The 27,720-nt window shown below is 45.4% G+C and overlaps 1 protein-coding gene across 1 annotated transcript in view; it reads right to left on the reverse strand.

Moving 5' to 3' along the window:
* Positions 1-27,720, reverse strand: part of EVC2 (EvC ciliary complex subunit 2) — a 150,303-nt gene that overhangs the window by 23,671 nt on the left and 98,912 nt on the right. The window contains exons 17-19 of the mRNA XM_024119544.2: positions 25,669-25,791; positions 8,790-9,017; positions 274-491 (exon numbers count right to left, since the gene is read on the reverse strand). Of these exons, the coding sequence (XP_023975312.1) occupies positions 274-491; positions 8,790-9,017; positions 25,669-25,791 (569 nt within the window). The remainder of the gene's footprint in view (positions 1-273; positions 492-8,789; positions 9,018-25,668; positions 25,792-27,720) is intronic.

Here is a 27,720-nt window from a genome sequence, read left to right on the forward strand (position 1 = left end):
TAAAAAGCTGAAAAATATTATCTTCAGTAAAACCTCAATATTAAATATTCAATAGAAATTAAATATTAAAAGACATTTAAAAATGAAGTATAAAAAGATGTCAGGGAAGAAACCTGTTACGAGGTTAGCAGCTCGTGCCTGAGTGCTGGGAGGACCTCTCAGATGGGAGCACGACCGCCCAGGCGGGCCTTATCCCGCTGGGTCTGAGAGGCCGGGTGCCCCCCTGGCCTGCGGGGACTGAGCCTACACACTGCCCTTGGGCCCTCGGCTCACCTCTGCTGGTGATGCTCCAGTAACTTCTGACCCTTGCTCAGGGCCCGTCGCAGGACAGCCGAAACCTGCCTTTCAGAATCCATCTCCTCCTCCGGCTCGTGCAGAAGCCCAGGCCCCTCACCTGCCCACTGCTGCCGACCCTCCAGGGCCCGCTGCAGCTGGGCCGCCTCTTGGTGCGCCAGCTGGTCCTCCAGCTCCCTCTCCAGCTCCTGGAGCTCCTGCACACAGAGGGGCAGGTGATGAGCCCAAGGCAGGTGGACCACAGGATAAAATCCGCCCTGCTTGGTACGGCGCTGCAAGCCTGGCACCACCTCCTCTTGCTGCCTCCCGGATCTGGCCGTGCCAAACAGCGTGACGAGACTGCATCTGGGTCTCTCACACCTCCGTGCCTTTGCGCACACTGTACACCCACCCGCAGGGCCTTTCCCCGTTTGCCTGGCCAACTCTGAGTTTTCTTTCGAGGACTGGCTGTAGAATAACCTCCTCAGGAAAGGGCTCTGTTTTGTGTTGGTCTCAGCCTGTGGATTGTGATGGTACTAGCTGGAGATGCCCGGGGGTCCTCACCTGGGTCCACGCTGTTTGGGGCAGCGCCCACAGACATTTTCCTGATGGGCTGATGTCAAGGTTGAACCCGCCCTTGTGGTCTTATGATTGCAAGACTCACCTCAGCAACAACCATCAAGGACCTTGAAAAAACAAGGTTTATTACTCACACGCCCTGAAGGGTACATGGCACACCCGGGCCACACAGCAGGGTTGCAAAGAGAGAGAGAACGTGGCCCTGGGGCTCTGCCTTGTGGATGGTCAAGGGTGGGGTGCCTAGTGTTTCACTGGTTCACTCTTTGTTGGTGAAGTTAAATCATAAGAGCAGGAATTAAGGTGCAGGGAGGGCAAAGCAGGGTCACTCAAGAGGTCAGGTATGTAGGTCAACCAGAGCTTTCCAGAAAAGGGAACTTCATGGGTGGGGCAGCCTGGCTTTTATCTAGTTGTTTAGTTGGCAACCTGTTTATTTTCAGACGATGTCTTTGAAACGGATGCCTCGACAATCAAAAGCTGAATGTCAGGCACTCATATTACAATCAAAAAAGCTAATTGTCAGGCACTTACTACTGGCTCCCTAAGTCCCCTGGGAGATGCAGACTCCTCCTCCTCCTCCTCCTCCTCCTCAACTGTCCACTCACCATCTCTTGTATTTTCCTGTTACAGACTGAATGAATATTTGCGGTCCCTCAAAATCCACATGCTGAATCCCAAATCCCCAGTGGGATGGGGCTTGGAGGTGTGGCCCTTGGGGGTAATTAGGTTTAGATAAAGTTACAAGGATGGGGCCCCCAAGATGGGATTAGTCCCCTTATAGAACGAGGAAAAGACCAGAGCTCCCTCTCTCTGCCGTGTGAGGACTCAGTGAGAAGGCAGCCATCTGCAAGCCAGGAAAGATTCTTCTCAACAGAAACAGAATCAGCCGGCACTTTGATCTTAGACTTCCCAGTCTCCAAAACTGTGAGAAAATAAATGTCTGTTATTTAAGCCCTGCAGTCTATGGTATTTAGATACAGCAGCATGAGCAGATTAGGACAATACTCCACTTTCTGCTAGAGTGTGAGCTCCTGGGGGGGTAGGGCTGCATTTCCATCCCCCGACCTGCAGCACATAGCAGCTGTCTGGCAGCTCCCACCTGTTTCTGAAACACATGGGTTATCAGCACGTATCCTACACGGCGAAAGCTGTGCTGGACCAGCAACCACGGATAACACCTAACACTGACAGTACGCAGGTCAAGCCTGACCCACTCTAAGTGCTCTGTTAATATTCATCTCATTGAATCCTTATAACAACTGTAAGGAATATATACTTATTTTCCCTGTTACAAATGATGCAACTGAGGCAGGGAGACGAAGTAATTTTCCAGGTCCTGCAACTCTTCAGTGGCAGAACCAGAATACGGGGCCAGGCCAGCCGGCTCCAGGGTTTGTGTCCTTAACCCCCAGGCTATACTGTCTCTCACTGGCCAAACAGAAGAAATCTGCATGCTGAGGCCACCAGAGTCAGAGAATCTGGGTACAAGAGACTGTCCACAGCCTGCTTAGATGGGTAAGAGAGGGTAGGCAGGAAGGTCCCAAGCCTTGTAAAATGCAGACACACCGAACCTATTAACTCACCAACTGGCCAGTGTTCTATGTGGGATGGAGTGAGGATGGGGCTTAATCGTAAGAGGCCTTGGATAGGTGTCATCGGGAGATGGTGGCCCTTGGTCCTCCTAAATCTTGTGCAAAACCGTCTGCCTTTCTGCAGAGGGGCCAAAGCTTGCATCAAATGCTCAGAAGGGTCTCAAAGTCCCCCAGAGGCGCAGAAACACTACTCAGAAACCAAGGCAGAAGAGAAAATGGCCAGAGAGGTAAACTGAAGTCGTAGTGTGGAGAGCGCGTGGGTTGCGCCTTCAGGGCCGGGGAAGCTTTGGAATGCTCTGAGCGTGGGCTACCATCATGCTGAGATTTCCAATTATGACCATCCTTCTCGTTGCTGCGTCCCAAATTGGAAACATAACCAAACACAGCATTTCCAACAGCACTAATGAGTTTCCCGCAGCGTGTTCTGTCAGCACGCCGGGAGCCTGGTCACGGACCAGACTTCCACTGAGGTGCCAGCCCCCAGCCCACAGTGTGGGGAAGGAAAGGACAAACCCATGCCTGCCAGTGTCCCCAAAACAGGCAGAGCACAGAGAGCTGGCGAGTCACACTTTGGTTTTCCGAGACCGGGTCAGCCCTGGTTAGGGACAGGAAACAAGGTGGGAACCTGGTATCCTGCAGGTTCCAAGATGCTGATGGGAGGTTCTCCCAGAGGTCAGTTCTCCTCCAAACCCCTGCCACTTAGCACAACTGGAATCCAAGATTCGGTTCTAGAACTGTCTTCCTTAATGCCTGCTCTCTTCACTAGAGTTTAGATGCTCAGGTAGGGACTCTGGGACTGTCTTGTTCATCCTTCTCCCCAGCAGGAAGCAGGCACCTGGCTTGTGGAAGGAGTCACAGTAATCAGCATCATCTTGCTATTAGTAATAATAACGGCAATTAGCACATACCGAATGCCCACCTTGTGCTAGATTTGATTCACGCTATCTTTACATGAATTAATTTATTTAATCTTCACAAAACAGCACAGGGTAGTCCCATTTTATCGATAAGGTAGCTCAGGCGCAGACAGCGTAAGGAAATCTCCTGAAGTCCCAAGAACCCGAGAGAGGAGTGATTTTAAGTTTCTCTGACTCTGGGCCCCATCTCTCGCTTCTATCGTCCCTGGAAAGCATTCTGTAGGCATCTTTTGAAAGAATGGATGGTTGGACAGATGGACAAATGATGATGATGATGATGAAGACAGACAGACAGGCAGATAGAGGGACAGTTCCAGGCCTTTTATTGGGCACGAGGGAGGGATGCTGGGGTGAATGAGACATGGCCCCTAGACTCTGGAAACTCACGGTCTAGCATGGGAGATAGTTGTTCAAACACAGTAACAGTGACAGGTAACAGCCCGTCTCTGGGAATCGAGATGGAGAGTTATTTGGGTACAGAGCTAGGAGAGACCAACTCTGTCCAAGGGAATCATGGATGGCTTCACAGAGGAGGCAACATTCGGCTTGTCTTAGAATATGGAGAGGAGTTTGCAGGTGGGCAGCAGAAGCATTCTAGGCAGAGGTCCTTCCAAGGGATGGAGGCCTGAATGTGTCTCAAGTGTTCAGGAAGCTGCAAGAAGGTCCAGGAGCTAAAACGCAGAGCCTGAGGGAGGGAGGGGTAGAGGGTAAATATTAAAATATGGAGCTGGGAATGGGGCTGTCACTGATCATTTTTATTTTTCAGAAAGCCTCCTCTGGCTGCAGTGTGGAGGAGACTGCAGAGGGAAAGAGGAAGGCAGGTGGAAATCAATGTCAGGACAGAAGCCAGGCTTTGCAGGCAGGAGGTGTGGGCTCTGCTTTCCAGCTGTGGGACCCTGGTGAAATGCGTTAACCATCCTAAGCCTCAACTCCGTCTGCAGAATGGGAATAAAAGCGTCCTGGGGTTGACAGAAAGTTTACACACTTAACACGATGCCTTGGACTTAACGAGAGCTCAGTGAGTGCAAGCTACTCTTGGTGTGATTTTTGGTTTTCAGATTTGTCTGAAGAGGGAAGCTGGGCGGCAAAGGTCAGAAGTGAGAAAATTCAGGCAGGATCGACAGACTGGGTGACTGGTAGCCAAGTGGGCAGTAAGGCAGAGGGGAGAAGAGAAAGATGTCCAGTCCAGGCTTGGAAAAGTGGATATGCAGCCACTTAGAAACTGAAATGCAAATACAGTGGGTACGGTTAGTCTGGGGTCACATTATCTGTTATGAGTAAGTCCATCCCATTTAAATTTGCCCATGATTCAATTATGCCTTTGCCTATGTCCCAATTTCACAAAATGAGTCTAAATCTTTCATCAAGTGAGGGGAACTTGATATAGTTTTCTTAGGAGTCATTGCTTCCAAAGCATTTCATTTCATGCTTTTTTAAAATTCTCCTGAATGTGTAACAGCTTAAAAGCCCGTTCCCAACGGGGAAGTGGTTTTCCCAGAATGATCAGATTGCAGAATGAAAGTCTAATATCAGGAGCAAAATGACAGGTTTGTCTTTCCTCCAAATGCAAATCTTCACTCCAAAAAAACCCAGCATGGTAGTCATTGCTTTACCAGGAATTTTAATAATGCAGGATCCTCTGATTTATTATCAGTTGCTTCCAATTCAGGACACTTTAACTCTTCTATTCTAAACACACTTGAGAATAAGAAAGCTTTGATGTTACTCAAAAGGGCTTTAAGATAAAATTGAAAATGTAAGTGTTGTGCTGCCCAATTACTAATGGGAATAAGGGTCGTTGCAAGTGGAAAGGGCCATTAGGTGTCTTAGGGCTGAACTGAGGTGCTTCTCAGAGCATTTATGATGAAGAGATGAACTGGGAACTGAAAGCCAGAGGTTCCTAGTGTCTTATTTTGTTCCTAATTTGTTGGATACATGACCTTGGACCTGCCCTTCCTCCGAAGGCCTCACCTGCTTCACCTATAATTCCTGGCAATGGCCACCTCCATGCCAATCACCCGGCAGCGATACTTACTGTGGGTTTTGGGTAAACATCCTGCAGGTATTTCCCCCTATTATTAATTTGCTAAGGCATCTTACGTTGGATGGGTGCTGAATTCAATAAAATACTCGTTCTGTATATACTGAAATGATCATAGGAGTCATTTCTTTAATCTGTTAATCTAATAAATTTTGTACATGAATGTTTTAATGTTAAACCAACCTTACATTCCTGAGAAAAACTCAGTCTGGTCATGCTGTATTAAATCCTTTTTACAGATGGCTGGGTTAGGTCAATATTTTGTTTATGAATTGTACATCTATGCTCAAAGTAAGACAACTGTAATTGTTCTTTCTCATACTATTCATGTCTGGTTTTGGTATCAAGGTTATCTGAGCTTCAGGAAATAAGGAATATTCCCTATTTTTTTTTAACATCAGAAATAATCCTTATATGAGATTGGAACAACTTGCTACCTTAAGGTTTGGTGGATCTCACCTGTAAAACTATCAAGGTAAGATATCTTTGCACGTGTGTCAGAAGATTTCAAAACTATTGAATCAATTTCTTTCATGGTAATAGAACTATACAGATTTTTTTTTTCTAGTTGAGCCAATTTTGGCGATCTATAATTTTTTAGAAAATTTTCTGTTTCATTGCAATGTCTAAAGTCATCTACATAAAATTATTGTTCATAGAATTCTCTTATTTTTTAAAACTCTAGGGCATCTATTGTTATGTTGATTTTTATACTTCTGATATTACTAACCCTTATCTCTTTTTTAAATGGTCAGTCTTTCTGGATATTTGTATATTTATTAGACTTTTTTCAAAAAATTCAACATTTCACTTTATTGATTCTCTCTACTGTAGTTTTGTTTTTAATTTTTTTTATGCTCTCTTCCTTCCCTCTACTTTCTATGGGTTCATTTGAGGTTGTTATCCCCCTAACTAACTTTTTATATGATTTTAATTGTGAGCCTTTCTTCTTTTTCAATATAAGTTTAGGGCATAAATTTCTCTCTAAAAACGGCTTTAGCTGAATCCTGCAAATTTTGATATGTCGTATCTACATTATTTTTCTGTTCTTTGAATTTTAAAATTTCCATTATGATTTCTTTGATCCATGAATTATTAAGAAGTATGCTTTAAAACTTCCATACTTTGGAAGTTTTGATCTCTTAAAAATGGATTTAAACTTAATTGCCCTTTTTCAAAAAGGTGGTCAACAGGGTAATGCATGGTCAGTTACTTTTTAACTGTTCTAATATGTGCTGAAGAAAAACGTATGTTCGTCAACCGTTGGCTGTGAGATTCTGCATGTGTATATTAAATACAGGTTGTTAAATGTGTGATTCAGTTCATCTGTATCTTCACTGGTGTTTCATTTGATCAATGATCAACCACAGAAGGAGGTGTGCTGAAAGTTCCCACCATGATGAGAGATCTGTCAATTTCTCCCTGTTGTTTGGTCAATTTTTCTTTTGTTGTTTTGGGTCTTTTACTACATATATGCAAGTTGAGAATCTCTCTGCTCTCTGGGTGAATGAAACTTTTAAATCATTTTGGAATTATCTTTAACTTTTTAAATAATTTCATAAATCATTATTTTATATTCTATACTGATAATTCAGACATCTGAAGTCCTTGGGGATTTTAATCTGCTGGTTTTTTGTTTCTCTTATATACAGGTGGTCTTCTCTTGCGTCTTTATGTGTCCAGTGACTCTTTACATTTTAATTGAGAACTCATATTTGGCTGAACTTAATCTGTAGAAATCCTGAGGTGCCCAGATTGAGAATATTTTCCTCTGGACAGGATCCACTTTAGCTTTAGCCATGCACCAGGGCAGGCATCCCACCTGGACCTATTTAAATTTAATTTATCACCTTGGAGATTTCCCGACTGAATGGCTAAAGTATTTTTGGATTCCTTCGTCACATTAGCAGAAGGCTTTGATGACAAATTCAGAGGAGATTCACACACACCCTCCTCACCCCCTGCCACCAGCAGGGCTGAAGATGGACAGGTTACCCTGGTGGCTCCTTTGACCACAGGTGGCTCCCTCCTCCCGCCTCACTGGGAATTCTGTCTCCTCAGGACATCCCACAGCCCCATCTCCTAGTCCTTCAAATGAATCCCCTATCCCTGGGCGTTCTGGGTTTCACCCTTTGCCCTTAGATTTCAGCCTCTGGATTTGCTTCTATCTCCCTCTACGAGTTCAGCTTCTCCAGGCTATCCTTAGCCCTTGGGGATTTTCCTCATTCTCTTGCAAACTCACAAAGCATTAAAAAGTATGTTTATTTTTATTTACCCAGCGTTTGGATGTTTTGTGCTGGGATATCAACAAAGCTTCCCCTTCTTTCCTATCCCTACAAACAGGTGTCACAGTGCAGGGTGCACTATGTTTGCTGGAAAAATAGCTTAGACTCTTCAGAGTCTCATGTTATTTATGACTTCCGTAAAGAAATGACAGGAACCCCCATTAGCAAGATCAACCGGGATAGTCCATGAATGTGACCCAGGGGTCTGAAATCAGAAAGGGATACATTTCTGGCTCCTGTTACTCACTAGCTCTGTGGACCTCGGAAAGAACTTGACCTGCCACCTGCCCGAATCTCATTTCTTTACTTGAGAATTGAGCACAGAAAAGGTACCGACTTCATGGCATGGCTCGATGATTAACTGGCATAATGTCTGACAAAGAGCATAACTGCAAAGCAGCATAAAATTGCAACTTATTAATAATCATGCTTAAATGATCATCTTAAGATGCACAATTAAGTAATGAATTGTTAATGCTTAAATGAGAGTACACCCATTCCACAGTTCATTAGTGCTTGCCTGACACACACGTGACACTCGATAAATGTGAGTTCCCTTTCCTCACTATAAGTAACTATTATAATATAATAACACATGAAATTCTAAAGTTATACATACAGGGACTAAAATTAGTCCTCAAAACCATTACGTCGGTAGCTTTTGTTTTACGAGTACACCTCTCACGCCTTGAAAAAAATGCAGCATGTAGGAATAATTAGAATTTTGAAAATAAAACATAATCCGTTATTTCATAGCATCTAAGGCGCCATTCATTGAAAGCTACGCGGCTATTTTTCATAGTAGTATGAAAGAAACAATACTGCTGTTGGCTGCAAGAGGCATCCCAGTTTCCCAGATTTTAAAAATGTTAAAATTCAAAAGGTTTGCTTCCTTGGAGGCAATGAAATAGAGCAGCCTTGGGCTGCAAGGGTGCACCATGCTCCCATGGAAGTTTCCTCACTCAACCCTCTCCAGGATGCTGCAGTGGACACAGGACAGTGGACCACCCACCTAATGGTGGGAGAAGTGGAGGTGGCCACCAGAACGAAACACCAAGGTATGTGGTGCGGCCCCTGCGCCCTCCTTCCCAGGTCTGTCACTCACCGGGCTGTGCGACTCCAGGATCTGCGTGCAGGCTGACTTGGTCAGGGTCTCTGATGCACTCAGCTCCTCCAGGAGCAGGTCCTGGATAGTCAGGAGGGCAGTGTACGCCCACAGGGTCTTGGCCATCCTGGCCGCCTTCTGGAACTGCAGGGAGACGAGGGACTCGGCAAAGCGTCCCTCCTGGGCCTCCAGCTGCTGTACCCTCTCGCGAAGCAACTCTCCTCGGACCTGGGAGGGGCCAGCCAGAGAACCAGAGAGCAGTAAGTGGAGGGCCGGCGGAGGACAGAGCACGCGGCTTACAAAAGCACGGTATATTTATATTTGTGCAGGCAGGCAGCCAGTCATCGATTCGGGGTTCTGAGGAAGGTCTCAAGTAGTTCCAAGGCAGCAGTGCTGGAATCTCAGTGCGCAGTTGAAGACAGCAAGGGCCTCTCTGCTTATAAAGATGCTGCGGGGCTTTCAGAGACCAGCTGTTCATTCCACATTTATCATTCTCGGAGGTAGATCGAACTGTATTGCTCTCCAGGGCAAAATTCTTCAAGCCTCCCCATCTTAAAGGATGAAAATTCAGTCTTCCTAACACAGCCCCTGAGGCCCTCCCTCCCCATTCCAGCTAAGGTACAGCTGGAAAGGTCTGGTCTGTTCTGCCACCTCCACCCACATACCTGGGACTTCCATTACTCCTGACAGTTCAGGGTCCTGCACACCATGTTGTTTGCGTCTATCATCCGAGCTCTTCGCTATGATTCAAACATCCCGCATCTTTGTCCTCCTGAAAATCTCCTATTTGTTGCGTCTCTGGTTCCCAAGGAACCACTTTGAAGCATCCTCACTCCGCACATCTGTCACCCTCTTCTCTGTGTTTTCTTTGTCTCTCAAGCTCCTCTCCCCAGCTGGCACCACACTGTTTACCCCACCAGGACAGAGCTCCTCCAGGAGAGGGCCCAACACCCGAGGGACCCAGCAGCCTCTAGATGAGAGAATCCATTCACTATACTCATTCACTCAACTAAGTAGTTCATTCCAGCTTCTCTACATTTTTTTCTCTGCTATCACGACCTCTTACACTTTCTCTAGGAAACTTGCTACAGGGCACAACACAGTCTACTGCTTCTCTGATTTCACCACCCGAGCCCCTAAAGGCAGGTCCCTGTAAGTGTGCACCCCTCTCCCCTGCACAGGAAGCTAAAGTACAACCCCCAAAGTAGCCTACACAAGCATCACATCTCGATGAAGCCTTTCATTTCATCTTTAAACGTTTGTGGAATACATTCACAATAGCCAAAGTCAAAGCAACCCAAGGGCCCCTCAACAGATGTACGGATAAACAAAATGGGGTCTATCTATACAGTGGAATATTATGCAGCCTTAAAAAGGAAGGAAATTCTAGCACATGCTACAAATGGATGACATTATGCTGAGTGAAATCAACCAGTCATGAAAGGACAAATCCCGTATGATTCCACTTATATGAGTTTCCTAGAGTAGTGAAATTCATAGAGTCAGAAAGTAGGATGGTGGTTGCCAAGGGCTGGGGAGAGGAAGGGGTGGGAGTTAGTGCTTCATGGGGACAGAGTGTCAGTTTGGGAAGATTAAAAGTTCTGGAGATGGATAGTGGTGACAGCTGTATACAACGTGAATGTACTTAATGCCACTGAACTGGATACTGAAAAAATGGTTCAGGTGGTACATTTCATGTTACGTATATTTTACCACAATAAAAAAAATGGAAAATAAAAAGCTTGTGGAATTTTGTTTCCTGTTTTAAGATTCGTATGTTTATATTCAGAGGTTTTAAAGTAGCTGGCACAAGGGAAAATATTTACACGGCATAGAGGCTGGCAGAAGATGGTGGCCCGGGTTCTCCCATGGCTGTGCAATTTTCCTGTGCCCATTGTGTGTCCTTCAGAGGAAGGCAAATCCCAGTTTAAAGAGCTCAGATTTCACCTGTGTGATCTGTCCTTCAGGAAAAACTCTGCTGCAGGAAGGAGGGAAAAAGTGCCCCAAAGAAGCAAATAGCCCACTTTGGGTATTATTGGCTGGAAAAGAAAACTCTGCTGGGGGACCTGCAAAGGCTTCTTGGAGACGTGGTGCTTACCACAGGCCATGGAGAAGGAAGGACAACAAGTGAAACTAGATCTTCAAAGACACGCTGTGGGGACCTGCATATTTGGGTCACAAAGCAGCCCACTAGCAGCAGGGATCAGAGGCAATAACACACAGAACTACGGCATGAAAACAGCTTCTCTGGAAGAAGACACTTCATTTCCCTGCTTGAAAGGAAACATGAAGTCTTGTTATCAAAAGGATGTTACCAGTCCCCAGTCTTTCCCTAGTTTGGAGCACCAGGTGACAGCCACTTGTGACAGTCCGGTGATCTGTTTCCATGGTAATTACAGATCGCTGGCCTGCGCCTTCTAGGTGGGCTTTCTTTGAGGGCCAGCAGCCGTACTCAGCTTGTATGGAGGAGCCTGCACAGCTCGTAGAGGTAGTCCAATGTCCTTCCAAGACTGGGCGATGCCCTGTGAGAATGGGGCCCCAAGAGCGGTGTCTGATTACTTCCTCATGGGGACACACGGAAACTGAGCCTCTGAAGTGCTTTACAGATCCTAGCAGTCTTCCAGCAAACTCTCTTTTCCCCACACTTCTTTTTTTCACAGTAAGTTCACAAACAGAAAATATATTTACACCTTTGTTCATTCATCCAAAAAAATTTAATGAGCACCAAATATGTATAATATAAAGGAATATGTGACGCACCCAGGGAATGGGGATGGGTGCGTCACCAGACATGTACCTAATCCTGAAAGAGCTCAGAATTGAGCGGGGAAGTAGGCACCATGGTGAAAGGCATAGGCTCCAGAGCCAGTACTCTAAATTTGTTTGAGATTTTTGTACTTTTAATTATCTAGATGATGGGGTGGGTGGCAATGTCTTTCCAGGCATAGAAATAAATTTTTCTATCTTAAATTTAAGCACTAATGATGTTTATTTAGCCGAGTGTTATGTTTATTTAGTCATGCACATGACTTAGCTTCTCTGAATTCCTAGCTTTGTCTTCCTCACTCGAGGAGTCCACTAGGTTCTGCCTGGTTTCCTTCCCCTGTGCCATGGCCTGGAGGCTCTTTCAGGGCCATACCCAGGACAGTCACAGGGCTCAAATCATTTGCTCCCTGTTTCTCAGGGATCACTTTTGACTGTTGTCCAGTGTTTTAAAAAAAAATTTATTTCATACATTTTGCTCATTGTTTTTGTTTCGTTTCGTTTTAGGTGAGGGGATAATTTGATGCTTCAATTCCGTTATGGCCAGAAGCAAAAGAAGTCCCTAGTAAGGTTATTTTGATTATTAAATAATCTACTACTTTGAGAAAACCATAATTCAAAAAGAGTCATGTAGTAAAATGTTCACTGCAGCTCTATCTACAATAGCCAGGACATGGAAGCAACCTAAGTGTCCATCGACAGATGAATGGATAAAGAAGATGTGGCACATACATATACAATGGAACATTACTCAGCCATAAAAAGAAACGACATTCAGTTATTTGTAGTGAGGTGGATGGAACTAGCATCTGTCGTACAGAATGAAGTAAGTCAGAAAGAGAAAAACCAATACCATATGCTAATACACATATATGGAATCTAAAAAAAAAAAAGGTTCTGAAGAACCTAGGGCAGGACAGAAATAAAGATGCAGATGTAGAAAATGGACTTGGGGACTCGGAGAGGGACAAGGGTAAGCTGGGAGGAAGTGAGAAAGTAGCATTGACATATATACACTACCAAATGTAAAATACATAGCTTGTGGGAAGCAGCTGCATAGCACAGGGAGATCAGCTCGGTGCTTTTAGACCACCTAGAGGAGTGGGATAGGGAAGATGGGAGGGAGACGCAAGAGGGAGGAGATATGGGGATATATGTATATGTATAGCTGATTCACTTTGTTATAAAGCAGAAATTAATGCACCATTGTAAAGCAATTATACTCCAATAAAGATGCTAAAAAAAAAAAAAAAGAATTCACCTTCTATGGGCTACAAGTTAGTCACCTGGACACCAAACAGCAAGGCATATCTCCCAAGAAGAGAAAATTGAGTCTCCAACCCACAGGGGAGTCACGGTTAAATCGGGGTTCCTCCCCAGATACTCCCTTTGGAGCGGAGAAGAGGACAGAAGGAGTTTGTCAGTTGGCAGCCAGGAGACGAGGGAACACAACCTATGCATAGGTGGGAGCCGGCAGAGACTTGGGCCAGGCCAGAGGTAGCAGCCTGCTGAGCAAAGGTGGGCTGTGGGCAGGTGTAAGTGGGGTTGGTGCTATCGAGTAAGAGGGGAGCACACACCACACAAGGGACACAGAGGGGAACATGGTATTTGATTTTCCGGGAGTTCACGTTCCAGCACCTCGCTCTGAGCTGCTGAGTGGAAGCAAAACAGGGGAGCAAACAGATATAATTGGAACAGGCAGAAATAGATTTTTAAGCAAAATTTATATTTTTCCATTTGTCTAGTATTGTTTAGAAGAAATTTTCTCAGAGTTGAGGCCCTTTCCCTGTCATTTAGCCCCTGTGGACATGTGGTAACGGCTAACAACAGCATCAAAACTATTCCTTCTAATTATTGGTCATAATCATTGGCACTTTAGAGCAGGAAGCAGCAAATTGCAGCCCACCACCTCTTTTCCTGTGGCCTGTGAGCTAAGAATAGATTTACATTTTTAAATGGTTAGGGGGAAAAAAGAGGATGACTATTTAGTGACGTGAAAATTCAAATTTCGGAGGGTGGGAGGGAGGGAGATGCAAGAGGGAGGGGATATGGGGACATATGTAAATGTGTGACTGATTCACTTTGTTATAAAGCAGAGGCTGACACACCATTGTAAAGCAATTATACTCCAATAGAGCTGTTAAAAAAAAAAACCCAAAAACAAATACTTGAAAGAAAATAAATAAATAAATAAATAATCTACTACTTTTAATTGACTATAACAGTGCCTGACACACTGAAGTGTTGAATGACGGCTAGCTGTTTTGTTTATTGTTAGTATTAATTTTATTATTAAAGGTAGAACATGGTTGGTGCCATAAAGGAGGTACATATATAGCGCTATGATATTTTAGAGGATGGAGGAGGGGGAGGGGTCAGGGAAGGTTGTGAAGATATCAGCATCTGAACTGGATATTGAAGGATCCAGGCATTAAGGAAGAGGGAACAGCACAACCAAAGGCACTGAGGCAGGAGTGTATGGGGTCCCTATGGGGTTAGTGAGAGGGTGAATTAGACCAAAGCTGAAAGGAAAAGTGGAAGATAAGGACATACAGGTCAGACAGAAACCACATTACAGAGACCCTCACTGCCAAGGGAAGGTAGATAGCCTTTCTCCGGAGGCAATAGAAAGGGCTTTGGCAAGCCTACTAAAGTTACTAAAAAGGAAAAACATGAGTGACAGGCAGGTGAACAAGAAATGGATGAGAGGTCCCCTCATTACACACCTGCCATGAGCTCATATTTTCACATTTCCTCCATGTGGTTTCCATCTTCCCCACCCCTGGGCAGGTAGTGGCTCAAATACCCCGTAAGGCCTAGTCCCCTGCAGAGATGCAGGGCAGAGTAAGGTAGCCATGAGGGATATCTGATTTTACTTATGCAAAGTCATTCCTAAAATGTGGGATAAGTGTAAAGCCTTTTGCATGTACTTCAAGAACAACTTGGACAGTGAAATTAACAAAAGAAAGATTCTCTAACATCCTCTTTCTTCTTCGGAAAGCTTAATTTGTTAATTTTAGCACCATGAGAATATGCCTCTAAAGAGGGCTTTCATCCTTGTTTAAAAGAACTCCTGGGAAAAGATAAGATTTGCATTTCTATGAGGTATTAATGACAGGCTTAATTAAGTATTCAAGCTACCTAAAGTAATACAAATTCATTTGCAAAACAATATGCTGTTAAATACTCTTATTTTAAATGTGAAGTTCAAACAACTTCTTAACTAGTTTCCCTGATAGAATGTGCAGTTTTGAAGGAGTAGTTTCTTCTATGCATCGGGATGTCCTTTAAACACAAAATAAAATCAACCTGTCAATCAGCGGAGAATTATTGAGATTCTAAGAAGTTCAAGACCTTACACCCCTCCTCCTTGCACAAGTTTGGAAACATATACAACTGGATGCATGGGTGAGCCAGACAGACACCAAATGTCACCTTTAATATTGATGGAAACTAGACTGGAGAATGTGGCTCAGATGTGTTTGCAAAGGAGTGGACACTCCTCCAAACAGCAGGCCTCCCCACTAGCTCATCACATCTTAGTCAGAAAATGGGGGCTTCCTGCAGGCAGGATGGCTTCCAAAGAGAGGAGGGAGTTGCACTGAGCATGCTCAGTTCCTACTGTAATCTCACCAATCAGGTAACACTTCTCCTTGGAGAAGTGGGCAAGGAATGGAGAGAGGCCAGGATGTCACTAGCAAAGTCCCTCCATGTGGAAAGAGAGGGGTCAGAAAGGAGTCCCCTCAGGAATCTCACATCCAAATGCTGGGAGGAGATGCTGATGAAACACTATTTAAATATAAGAATGCACTCGTATTCTAGTGGCTGGCCCTCTCAAAAAGCAGGTCAGTTTAAACCATGCTTTGCAGGATGGGTTCAAAATTTAAGACTCTCTCCTTTATCTTGCATCAGGAGGGGAGTGGACTCAGTAAAGGTGTGTCGGGTTAATGTTTATTGAATGAAATAACACCTGGCTAAATAAACTTCATTAGTGCTTAAATTTAAGATAGAAAAATTGATTTCTATGCCTGGAAAGACATTGCCACTCAACCCATCATCTGGATAATTAAAGTGCAAAAATCTCAAACAAATTAAGAGTACTGCCTTAAACTAGTCAGCATAGTTTTATTTCTTGTGTTTAAGGCTTATCTGTTATCTCCTACGTACAAACTTACCACCTAACTAGCTGTGTGACCTGGACAAGTTGCTTAACCTCTCTGAGTCTCAGTTTTATCTATGAAAAGCAAACAATAAAATGACAGGGAACAATGCCTAGTATAGAGTCTGTGGTACCTAATAAGCCCCTAATAAATAGTAGCTGCCATATTCTTACCACTAGTATTATTTTGGTTATCATTACTATAATTAGTTAAATAGAGTCTCCTTTGGGTTGCAGGAAAAAGATAAAACAATAGTTTATAATATTGAGAGTTTTCTTTCCTCCTTTAAAAAGTTTTTTCATTTCTAATTATAAAAAACATGCACAATGTAGAAAAATATAAACAATTGAGATTCCTGGAGAAAGAGTAGATTTATAACATGCATCTACTGCTCTCTTTAAGGCAGAAGGACTCAAGTAAAACTCTACATATTGACTACTAAAATCTCAGTTCTCTTCCCTCATTTGGCTCCTGACATATGGGCAGCAAGGCCTTTACCACTTAGGCAGGAGACTGGTCTTCTCTGGGCACTCTGACCAGATTTCAAGAAAGCTCTAAAGTTACAGACATTGGGAATTCCCCAAGTGAGTGGTCCAGCCCAGTCACACCAGAGTGAAGGTCACAGTCTGCAAGCCCTACTTACAGCTCAGAGCCTCCAAGTAGCTTTTAAGTACTCCACTCTTAAATATGAGCAGACCACCAAGGATGGCCACATACCTGGGAAAGCCTCTAATGAACATAGAGGTAATAGTAAATATGCAGGAATTTTTTTGAAAAACTTAAACTAATGTTCTCAGAGAGATACAAGAGTTATAGTAGCCTTAAAACAACAAGACAATGTTATTTCGTAGAGAGCATTCAGAGAGAAAAAACTCTTGAAAAATTAGAAATTAAAAATATAAGTGAAAAACTCAAAAGTTTGGAAGATAAAACTTAAGATATTCCCCAGAATGTAAAGCAAAAGAAAAAAAAGAGAAGGAAAACAGTAAAAAAGAAAAATAGACAAGAGGTCCGACATCTAAATAATTAGAGATCTAGAAAGACAGATTAAAGATAGGGAGCTAATCACCAAATTTATTCAAGGAGGGCTTCCCTGGTGGCTCAGTGGTTAAGAATCCGCCTGCCAATGCAGGAGACACGGGTTCGAGCCCTGGTCCCGGAAGATCCCACATGCCGTGGAGCAGCTAAGCCCGTGCGCACAACTACTGAGCCTGCACTCTAGAGCCCACGAGCCACAACTACTGAGCCCGTGTGCCACAACTACTGAAGCCTGCGCATCTAGAGCCTGTGGTCCCAACAAGAGAAGTCACCACAATGAGAAGCCTGTGCACCACAATGAAGAGCAGCCCCCTCTCGCCACAACCAGAGAAAAGCCCGCGTGCAGCAACAAAGACCCAATGCAGCCAAAAATAAAATAAAATAAAATAAATAAATTTATATTAAAAAAATTATTCAAGGAAATTTCCCAGAATTCCAAGATTGGTCAAACTATTCATCAAGTACGGGGGCAGAATAAAACAGCTTCAGTCTCGCCAAGCTTTGAAATATTAAATCTCCCATGTGTCCTCTCCTAGGAAACTAATACAGGCTATATTTCGTTAAAATAAGGAACATATTGGGAAAGAAAGGGGTGAAGTGAATTTGTAGCATGACTTCAAGATGGCAGCTATGCATAACGTATACAGGGCAACGTCCAGATTGGAACACATCACTCCAGAGGTACAGAGACAGATGTCCTCAAGAAGATGGAATTAGTAGAAGACATGACTTGTGTGATGGACCTGATAGGATATTTGGCCATCCATCAAGAAGTGATTGAATTAGTGATAACTACATTAAAAAGTAACCAAAAAGAAACCAAAGGACAATAATAACTCCAGAAAAAACAAAAAGTTACAGAGGAATAAAAATAAATCCGTTTTTATATGGCTCAGATGTGAATAACTTTTAAATAATCATAATAGAAACCTTAAATACAGATCTAACTGTATGGAATGTGGGGGAGGACAGGAAGGGCTTATGTGTTGCAGGTTGAAAAAGACAGCTAAATCTTACCTTCTATAAAGAAAAGTGAATAGATAATACCCAAAATAGAGAAATCAAGAAATGGGAAGACAAGCATGGTATTTAAAGATATGGAGGTAAACACTAAAAGATAAAACTAAAAAAATTAAAAGTTGTTTCCTCTGGGGATTTGAAAATGTGTATGTGTGTGGCTGCAAGGGGTGCTTTTTTTTTCAGCACAAAACTTGTAGAGTTACATGACTCTTTAAAAGAGTGCCGGGCTTCCCTGGTGGCGCAGTGGTTGGGAGTCCGCCTGCCGATGCAGGGGACACGGGTTCGTGCCCCGGTCCAGGAGGATCCCACGTGCAGCGGGGCGGCTGGGCCCGTGGGCCGTGGCCGCTGGGGCTGCACGTCTGGAGCCTGTGCTCCGCAACGGGAGAGGCCACAAAAGTGAGAGGCCCGCGTACCGCAAAAAAAATAAAAATGAAAAATAAAAGAGTGCATACATGCATAAGTTTGATACAAATGAAAAGTAAATTTTAGAATGGACAATATAGAAGAATGTTACTACATTCAAACTATCCAAAGATAACCATGGCAACATTTTGGTATGTGAAAAGTAGAAGTAGAATAAAAGATTAGACTGTTTGTAAGGCCTTGGATGTTACGCTCAGGAATCTGGGTTTTGTTTGGGAGCGGTGGGAAACTATGAAGCTTCCCTTAGGAACTCTGCTCAATATTCTGTAATAACCTAAATGGGAAAAGAATTCTAAAAAGAATAGATATGTATATGTATAACTGAATCACTTTGCTGTACACCTGAAACTAACACAACATTGTTAATCAACTATGCTCCAATATAAGATAAAAATTTAAAAAAAGAAAGAAATTTTCCTTAAAATGGTGTTTCAGAGAGATGACTTTGACAGAGTCTGCCTCAAGGGATAAAACAGGGGCAAGAGTAGACATGAAGAGAACCATCTGGAGGCTTTCCCAGTCTTGGTAGGTGGATGAATGGATTTTCTCACCTCTTCCTAAAATGCATTCCTTTCCAATATGCCTTTTTTTCTAAGCTTTATAAAGACCCATACCATCAGTTTTCTCTCTTGTCAGGTCATCTGAAAATGAGCACATTGTTCTCATGCTTAAGCTCTAGTCACTTCTGAAATGACAGGTGTGTGAAGAGCTGTTCCTGACAGAAGTGCCAGCCACCTCTGCATAATTGCCGAGGCTGCTGCAGAAACACACTAGGATGCATGGTTGATTGCAGTGCAAGAGTTCCACTCCTGATGGAGGGATTGCTAATGAAGTATGCAAGCATGGCATATCGTGAAACCTGGAAAGAGTGAATGAATAATGGATGGGTGAAAGGTTATGTGGTAGACACACCACCCAGATGGAGAGCAACATCATTAAAATAGTACCAGAAATCGTGGGTGAGCAGAAAATATGGTCATGTCACTTTCATTTATATTTAAATGTTCCTAGAGAATATTTATGCGAAATTTATATATACTTTGTGCAAAACCAGCAAGAAAATGCACCAAAGATGAACTGAAATATTGCCTTCGTTTCCGGACCCATCAATTAAAATTCTGCTAACAGAACACAGAGGTGGGCATCAAGAGACTGGAACCTTATCCTTGCTGAAGTGTCTGGCCTCAGGGCCCCTCAGTCCCCAGAAACCAATCCAGCTCTCGGCAGGGGCTGGGATTCCAACCTTAACCTCCATCTCACACTGACAAGTAGAAGGAAAAGAACAGGTCAGACTAAGACACGGCCCCCAACCCCTAGAACCAACGAGAGCAGAGGTCAGGAGAGGAGGACTGGCCAACAGAGACTGACTTCTAGAACTACTAACGAATATATCCTGCGAAATACTCTCTATGAAGTGCCTAAATCTTGTCAATTTTTCCTCAAAAGGTCTGAGCTTCTCAGTGTAGCTGTCAGGCCTCTCATGACCTGGGTCCTCCCTGCCTCTAGTGATCTTTTCTCCATATCTAACAGAAAATACTCAGCCTTTTTGAGGACAAATAAAGCCACAAGGTAAGCCTCAATAAATTCCAAAGACTTGTTATCATATACACTTTGCTCTCTATCTAAAACATACTAAAAGTAGAAATCGGTAACAGAAGGATAGTTTTTTTTTTTTCTTTTTAAGGATCTGTTAGAAGTAAAAATCAATCAAAAAAGGATAGGTTAGAAAGTTCTGCTTCTGGCCATGATACAGGAACAGGGAACAAATTTACTCTGTAACCAGATTTGCTTTCCCACAGCTAGAAAACTAGACAAATCACATGATGCAATAGTTTTCAGACACTGGACAACAGGCAGCACAGAACTGGGATACTTGAGAGAAAGGAAATAGACAAGGTGAGCCCCACAGTTGCCCCAGCTTACAGCCTGAATGCAGTTCCTAGTACACAAAAGGATGTGTTGGGGAACCCGCGGAGAGACCAGCAGGCTCAGTACTTCCAGAAAACAAAAGCAGAGTTTGGGAGGTCCCTGTGCCTAGAATTTGTGGGGCAGAGTCCTAAAGAGGAGGGAGCTGCTGAGAGAGAGAGAGAGAGATCCAGAGATTTGCAGGCGTGTCCTCAAGGCTTTGGCTGAATACTGTGCATGCTTGAAAAAAACCCAAATAACAAACCGATGCCAGGCCAGGGAAAGAACCACCAGAAATAATAGGCAGAACCATTGCTGGAGCTCACACAGAGCTGGGAAGAGTTTGTGTTCCCACTACCCAGAGTGAAAAGACCCCACAACACACAAGGTATCAGGTAGAGTCCTCAGAAGTGTGTTGCCTCAGCAGCGGGGATACATTAGTCCTCGACTAAAGGCAGCTCTTGACCCAACCTAACAAAGCTTAAAAGCAAGCCTTGAAAGGATAAAATTAATCCAAAATAACACACCTACATGTCAAAACTCCACTATTAAAGAAAATACAAAATCCAGTACCCAACATGTAAAATCTACAATGCCTACCATCCAATCAAAAATTACCATACATGCAAAGAAGCAGGAAAATATCCATAATCCAGGGAAAAATCAACCAATGGAAATGAGAGAGATAATGGAATAAGCAGACAAGGACATTGAAACACTGATAAGAAAAAGAAATGAGGTGTAAGGATCAGAAAGGAGGGTACAAAGCTGTGATTATTTGTAGACATTGTGACCAAATGCAAAAAATCAACAGAATCAACAGACACATTCTCACAACAATCTTAAGAGGTAGGTGTACCTATCATCCACACTTGAAAGGTGAGTATGCTAGGGCATAGAGTGGTTAAGTAACTTGCTCAAGGTCACAAGGCTATAAAGTGACAGAGATAGGGACTTGGACGCAGCAGTCTGGCTCCAGAGATAGAATAAGGGAGTCTGGAAAGACTTATAAAAATTAGTAACATTTCTTTACATCAGTATCAAATAAGCCCAAAACATAATTGAAAATAGGTAATAACTCACAACTGCAACTAAACCTATAATGTATCTGGGAATCAACAAAAAGAATACACAAGACCTTATGTATATGTATACCTTATGCATAAGGTGACCCTATGATTTATCACCCAAGCTGAGAGTAAAAGGAAGAGCTAACGGGAAGGGACATGGGGATGACGGGGGAGACTGGGACTGTCCCAAGCATATCGAGATGGATGTTCACCCTACTTAATGGAAACAAATATAAAATCTATTAAAGATCCTAAAAGAAGATCCACATAAAATAAGAAACATTCCACCTTTTTGGAGGGGAAGACAATTCTCAAATTAACCTGTAATTTTAGTTCAATCCAACAGAAATTTATCTTGGAACTTGATTAACTTATTCTAAAATGTACATGCCCTCCAGGGTCCTCCAGGTTGAAAATCATGCATCTGTTGCATGTTGTAATGAGCCCGTCAGAAGGACTGGGATGTCTGTGGAGTGTCACAGCGGGCACACCAGCCACTCAGGATGGCTGCCTCTGGCCGGAGCTGATAACCCATCAGCTGGACAGAAAAGGCGGGCAGGCAGGAAGTCCACTTTCATCCTTCTGCCTGGTCTCTTTTCCTCCCTGAATCAGTCCTACAAGTCTTTCTGAATGAGTCACATACCACTCATTCAAGGCGGAGCTCAGCACAGTCAGGTGGCTTCTATGTGAAAGCAGGAGGCAAACTTGTAAACGGTCGATGCACAAACTGGCTGCTCATCTAAAACCGTGAACGTCTCAAGTGCAGGATCCTGCAACGCTGCCCGGCCCAGAGAACAGGCTACAAAATGTTCTAAAGGAGGACGTGAAGGAGAATGAGGGAAAGGGGAAAGCTGAGAAGGGCAAGGAAAAGGAAAAAGGTGGAAGAAAGGGAGGGGACGTGGGGAAGAGGACCAAACAGCCCTGCTGGGAGGCGGAAGCCTTCTCGCTGTCACTGCGGACCCAGCACCGTGATGGAAAGGGCATGGGTGACGGAAGCAGACGTGCCTTGTGGGAGCCTCAGCTCAACCACTCACTCACTGATGGCGTGACCTTGGGCAATTCTCCCAACCTCTCCAGATGGCAGAGTCCAGACCAGGGACATATCAACCTGGGGCTGAGGGTTGTGGGGATATCTGATGCAGATTCTAGTAAAGAAAGGGGGCACCTGGCAGGTGCTTCCAGCATTCTCTGCAACCCCAGCTGTGAAGCCACACTCCCTTTGGGGACAGCATGCTGCCAGCCAGGCAGGGGCTTAACAATGGGTCTTGGGGCAGTGGCCATTAGGTCCCTGCTCCATCTTTTTTTTTTTTTTTTTTTTTTTGTGGTACGCGGGCCTCTCCCTGTTGTGGCCTCTCCCGCTGCGGAGCACAGGCTCCGGACGCGCAGGCTCAGCCGCCATGGCTTACGGGCCCAGCCGCTCCCGCAGCATGTGGGATCCTCCCAGACCGGGGCACGAACCCGCGTCCCCTGCATCGGCAGGCGGACTCTCAACCACTGCGCCACCAGGGAAGCCCCCCTGCTCCATCTTGATAGCTACATGAGCTTGGAAGGGGTTCCCAGTCCTGAAGCACAATCAAACAACTCTGAGATGCTGGCATGCCCCCCAAGGGCTGTCATTTCTGTGCAATTACCCTGCAAGTAAAAAATCTGAACAATTGCCACTCGGATACTAAGAGATGTAGTCGACCAATTTCAGGCAGAACATCAAAGCCGCTGACTGGGGAGTGCCTATTTTATTGGCACTTGCCACAATGAGATAGCCATTTGTGAAGATGGCCTGTCATGAAAAGGTCACAGCTCATAAATGACTCTTGGCTGCCTTTCTCCATGAGGCCGGGATTAGGTAGCCTATGAGTTGCTCCATTATTGGGGAAATGGGCACTGGAGCCCACTCCAGAGTTAAAAAGCACCTTCCAATCCATTTGTTCCTCACAAATCCGGTGACTAGTGGGTTATCATTGTCTCCACCCTGATTTTACAGATGTGGGAGCCAAGGCTCGTTCATCCAGCATTACACAACGGTGGGAAATAACCACGTTCTGTGAGAATATTCCCCGTCAAAGACGAAGAAGAGATAGAGCTTTAGTTTGGTGGATCCACCACCGCCTGGCTGCAGAAACCTGGATGAACTCACTGTGGAGACTCAGTTTCCCATCTGTAAAATAGGGATATGGACCGTTCCGACTTCTTAAGGAAGTCGGGAGGGGTAAAGCACATAATGGAATGAAAGAGTGACAGGCTAGAATGGGGGAAGCATGTGCGGTCAGGTGAACTCACGGTGGGTGGGCTGCTGAGTTTGGCTCAGGAAACCTCGGGACCTTCTCAACCCATCCTTCATCCTGTCCCTCTCCTTCTACAGCGCTGGTGACACTCAGCCCATCTTCCCAGACAGGCACCTGACACCCTCCACCCGGGGTCTGTTCCCCCATCCCCTCGGGAGACCCAGCACCCCAGCAAAGCAGTCTTTTCACGGGGCTGCAGACTCTCTGGGCTCCCCTGAGCCTGCATTGTGTCCTTGGCCATGGCTCAGGTCACCCATTCCTTCCACCGGATCAAATCCCCGCTTTTCCTTCTCTGACAATATCTACCTTAAGCGTGACCATGGGTCACAAACCAGCGTGCACTGGAGGAAACGCCCTGCCCCCCCCATGCTGCTAGTTCCTCATGTGGTCCCTGCCTCACTCTACCCCTCTCCTCATCCCCTCCTGGGTGAACTGGGAACCCACCCCACCGGGCAGGCTTGGCTCAGCTCTGCTCTGGGAGCCCCACTTCTGCTCCTCCAGGAAGGCTGCTGCCAGGACCCCCCCAGGGACACCTGTGATTGCATGAAGCCCATCCGGCTCTCATACTAATTTCTATCTTCTGAATTAGCCTTTAACAGTAAGACAGATGACATTTCCACCTGTACCTAGTCTTTGTCTTGTGTCTCAATTTTATATAGAACACAAGTGGGAATAGGGTGCTACTTCCTGTGTCCCTTAAGACATCAACCACCTGTACACACCTGGAAGGAGCCATGACCTTGCCTGGAGCAGGTTCTATGGCTCTTTGCTGGATTACGCATTTGTGTTCTGAGAAATACACTTACATTAAAAAAAAAACAAAAATTAAAATAACTAGGTAAAGGACCTGAGGGACAGAAGGTAGGAACAAAAACAGCAGCTCCAGAATATGGTCTGTACAGCAGCTCTAGAATATGGTCTGTACATCCACTCACTGACACAGTCTTCTGGGAGTCTGCCCTTTGCTGGGGAAGGCAGCGGGCCCCCGGCAGTGACAACACGGTGTCGACTCTTAAATGTCACCTCCTCAGAGAGACCTCACCTGACTCTCCCACCTACAGTGGATCTCACTTCCCCCTCGCCATCCCCCCACCCCATCACTATCACACCATCTTATTTATTTCTTTATCGGCACTGATCACGATCTATCGTTTTAAGTGCTCTTTGTCTAGAATGTGCGTCTCTGAGAGCTGGGACCACCCCAGCGGTTGTGAACACCATGCCTGGGATATTGCTGCCTCCTCAGCATGCCAGTGGAATGAAGAAACAGCGTGAGATATGCTAGGACAGGAAAGGAAGTTGGCAGGGGGAGGGGTAAGTGGGAGAACTGGGTGTTCCGGGAAGGCTTCTCGGAAGAGGGGGCACCTGACTACAGAGGCTCTGCCTTAGGACAGCTGAGGACAAAGTCCACTTGCTCAGGTAAAAAGAGGTGGAAAGGTAAATCCAAGAAGAGGGAAGGACGCGAGTAAGCAGCACGTGGTCATACGCAGTATGCGCAGAAACAAAAGTGTAACAAAAGGGGGCTGGTGAGGGAGGCTGGGTTGCTTGTGGGGCACAGGGGAGGGTGTGCAAGATAAATGCGGAGACAGAAGTGAAGCAGCACAAGTGAACCCCTCAGCACAGAGCCAGGCACAAGGATGGTGGCAACCACAGGCCACGGAGGCAGCGCCAGAGATGAGGCCAGAAGAATGGACCAGAGAGAGACCTCCTGGGGGAGAAGTGGAGGAAGAGGGCTCCAGGCAGAAGGACCAGGTGAAAAGGGGAGGCGGGGGGGGTCCCACCTGCAGGAACACAATGTAAAAACCAGGTGCTGCGGGGAGGAGGAAGGGGAAGCCGGGACGAAGTGAGAGAGTGGCATGGACATATATACACTACCAAATGTAAAATAGATAGCTAGTGGGAAGCAGCGCATAGCACAGGGAGATCAGCTCGGTGGTTTGTGACCACCTAGAGGGGTGGGATAGGGAGGGTGGGAGGGAGACGCAAGAAGGAGGAGATATGGGGACATATGTATATGTATAACTGATTCACTTTGTTGTAAAGCAGAAACTAACACACCATTGTAAAACAATTATACTCCAATAAAGGTGTTACAAAGAGAAAAACAGGTGCTGGGTGGAGATGGACAGTCACAGCCCCCAAGGGCTCTGTGTGCCCTTAAACTGGGCGGCTGCCAGCCCTGCCATGTGCTATGAGGAGTGACAGATGGAACACTGACCTTTTCAACCAGGTCTTCGGGGGCCTGTTCCTCAAAGAGCTGAATTTTATCTTCAGTGCACTTCTTCAAAAGGTCTGTCTTGCTTTTGCTCTTGGAGCGTGGCTTCCTCGCCTTGGACTGTGGCTGGATAGAGGGGAGAAAACATGGGTGAGAAAGTGATCGCCGGTAGGTTGGTGCAGCCCCTGGTCTCCCCAAGCCCAGAGAGGCTCCTGCAGCTCTTGGCACCGCACAGCTGTCTTAGCCAGAGAGGGGAGGAGAGAGGAACGCTCTCCTGGAATGAACTCCGTTCATGGGCCTTCGGTCTTGGCATACTTTGGGAGCTCGTCCCGCCAAAGGGAGGAGAGGGATGCTCGTGAGCAGAGCCGGAGCTTTGCAGTCAGACAGAGAGTGGCCCCACCTGCGTCCACCTCCTCTCCAGTGGGGGGACCTCAACCCGTCAGCCTCTGTGAGCAGGCACAGGACGGAAGAGGTCCTTGTCCTTGGGAAGCTTACAAAGTAGCGGAGGAAAAAATCAGTAAACATGAAAACAAATAACTGACCAAGACACTCTCAGAGGGTTGGTGAGAGCCATGAAGACAAGGAGACGGAATGAGCATGCTGGTTATTATCTTACATTAGGCGGATGGGGACACGTTTGCAGAGGTGAACGGCTGCTGAGGACATCCGTATGCATGCATTCAAGGAGGCATTATGCGTGGGCTTTAACATATACCATCCTCCTAGAATAACAGTCTGCACAACCTACACACACATACCAGCTTCTCACAAAGGTAAGGAAGTGACATTGCAGCTGAGCCCCGCATGACAAGGTGTCAGGAGTGTGAAAATGTGGGAACAGAAGGTTCCAGACCCTGAAGACCTGAAGCCCAGAGCAAGGGTGAGAGGGGTCGAAGAAGAGGTTGTGTGGGACTTCCCTGGTGGTCCAGTGGTAAAGAATCCACCTTCCAATGCAGGGGACCCAGATTCGATCCCTGGTCAGGGAACTAAGATCCCACACGCGGTGGGGCAACGAAGACTGCGTAACACAACTACTGAGCTCACGCGCCTCAGTGAGAGAGTCCGTGTACCGCAAAAACTACAGAGCCCACGCACGCGCTCTGGAGCCTGCCCGGAGCCAGCATGCCACAAAGAGAAGCCCGCGCTTCCATAACGAAGACCCAACACAGCCAGAAAAAAAAAAAGAAAGAAAATAAATAAATAAAATAAACAATTAAAAAAGAGAAGTTGTGGGTGCTCAGTAAATTGATATTCAGCGAATGAATGAATGAGTGTAGCAGATGCTACAATCTCTGAGCCTCCGTTTCCAGACCTGTAAAATGGAGCTAATAATACCTACCTCATAGAATTACTGCGAGAACATAACACAATGGAACAGAAATGTAACATAATCTAACATAATGAACAGAAAAATATAACAATACAGCATACTGTTACACCACATGATAGAACATAACAACAGGCTATAACAGAATGTAGCATAAATGAGAATATAACAATAAGACATGACATAACATAGCAAAACAAAACACCATGCAGTACAGCATAACGTAGCATGACCAACACAACACACAGCACATCTAAGATGCTCGGTGCAATTCGTAGCTGGTGGTCACTCCCCATGAGGGCCAGTCCTCCTCCCTTCCCTTCCCGGCTCACATACCCACCCTTCCTCCACTCTTTCACTGTCATGATCTCCCAGAGCCTGCTCTAGACCTGGACTCAGGCCTGCCCACCAGACTCTGACCCGGCTCCTACGGCCATGGTGATAATGCAAGAGGAGACCCCCATGTCCTCAGGGCCTGCCCCAGAGCACTCAGAGGAAGCAAGCACGTACACAGCAATTCACTGAGTTCAGAGACCCCCATTTGACAGAGGAGGAGAGTGAGGCCAGAACAGAATCGGTGGCCTCAGCCATATCATGGGAGCCCTAAGAACTAGATGGTGCGCTTCCTGACTCCTGCACACAATGTCTTTAAAAACTCGGGCTGGGGGCTTCCCTGGTGGCGCAGTGGTTGCGAGTCCGCCTGCCGATGCAGGGGACACGGGTTCGTG

This window comes from Physeter macrocephalus, chromosome 7 (genome assembly GCF_002837175.3).
Source record: "Physeter macrocephalus isolate SW-GA chromosome 7, ASM283717v5, whole genome shotgun sequence".
In the NCBI taxonomy this organism is placed as follows: domain Eukaryota; kingdom Metazoa; phylum Chordata; class Mammalia; order Artiodactyla; family Physeteridae; genus Physeter; species Physeter macrocephalus.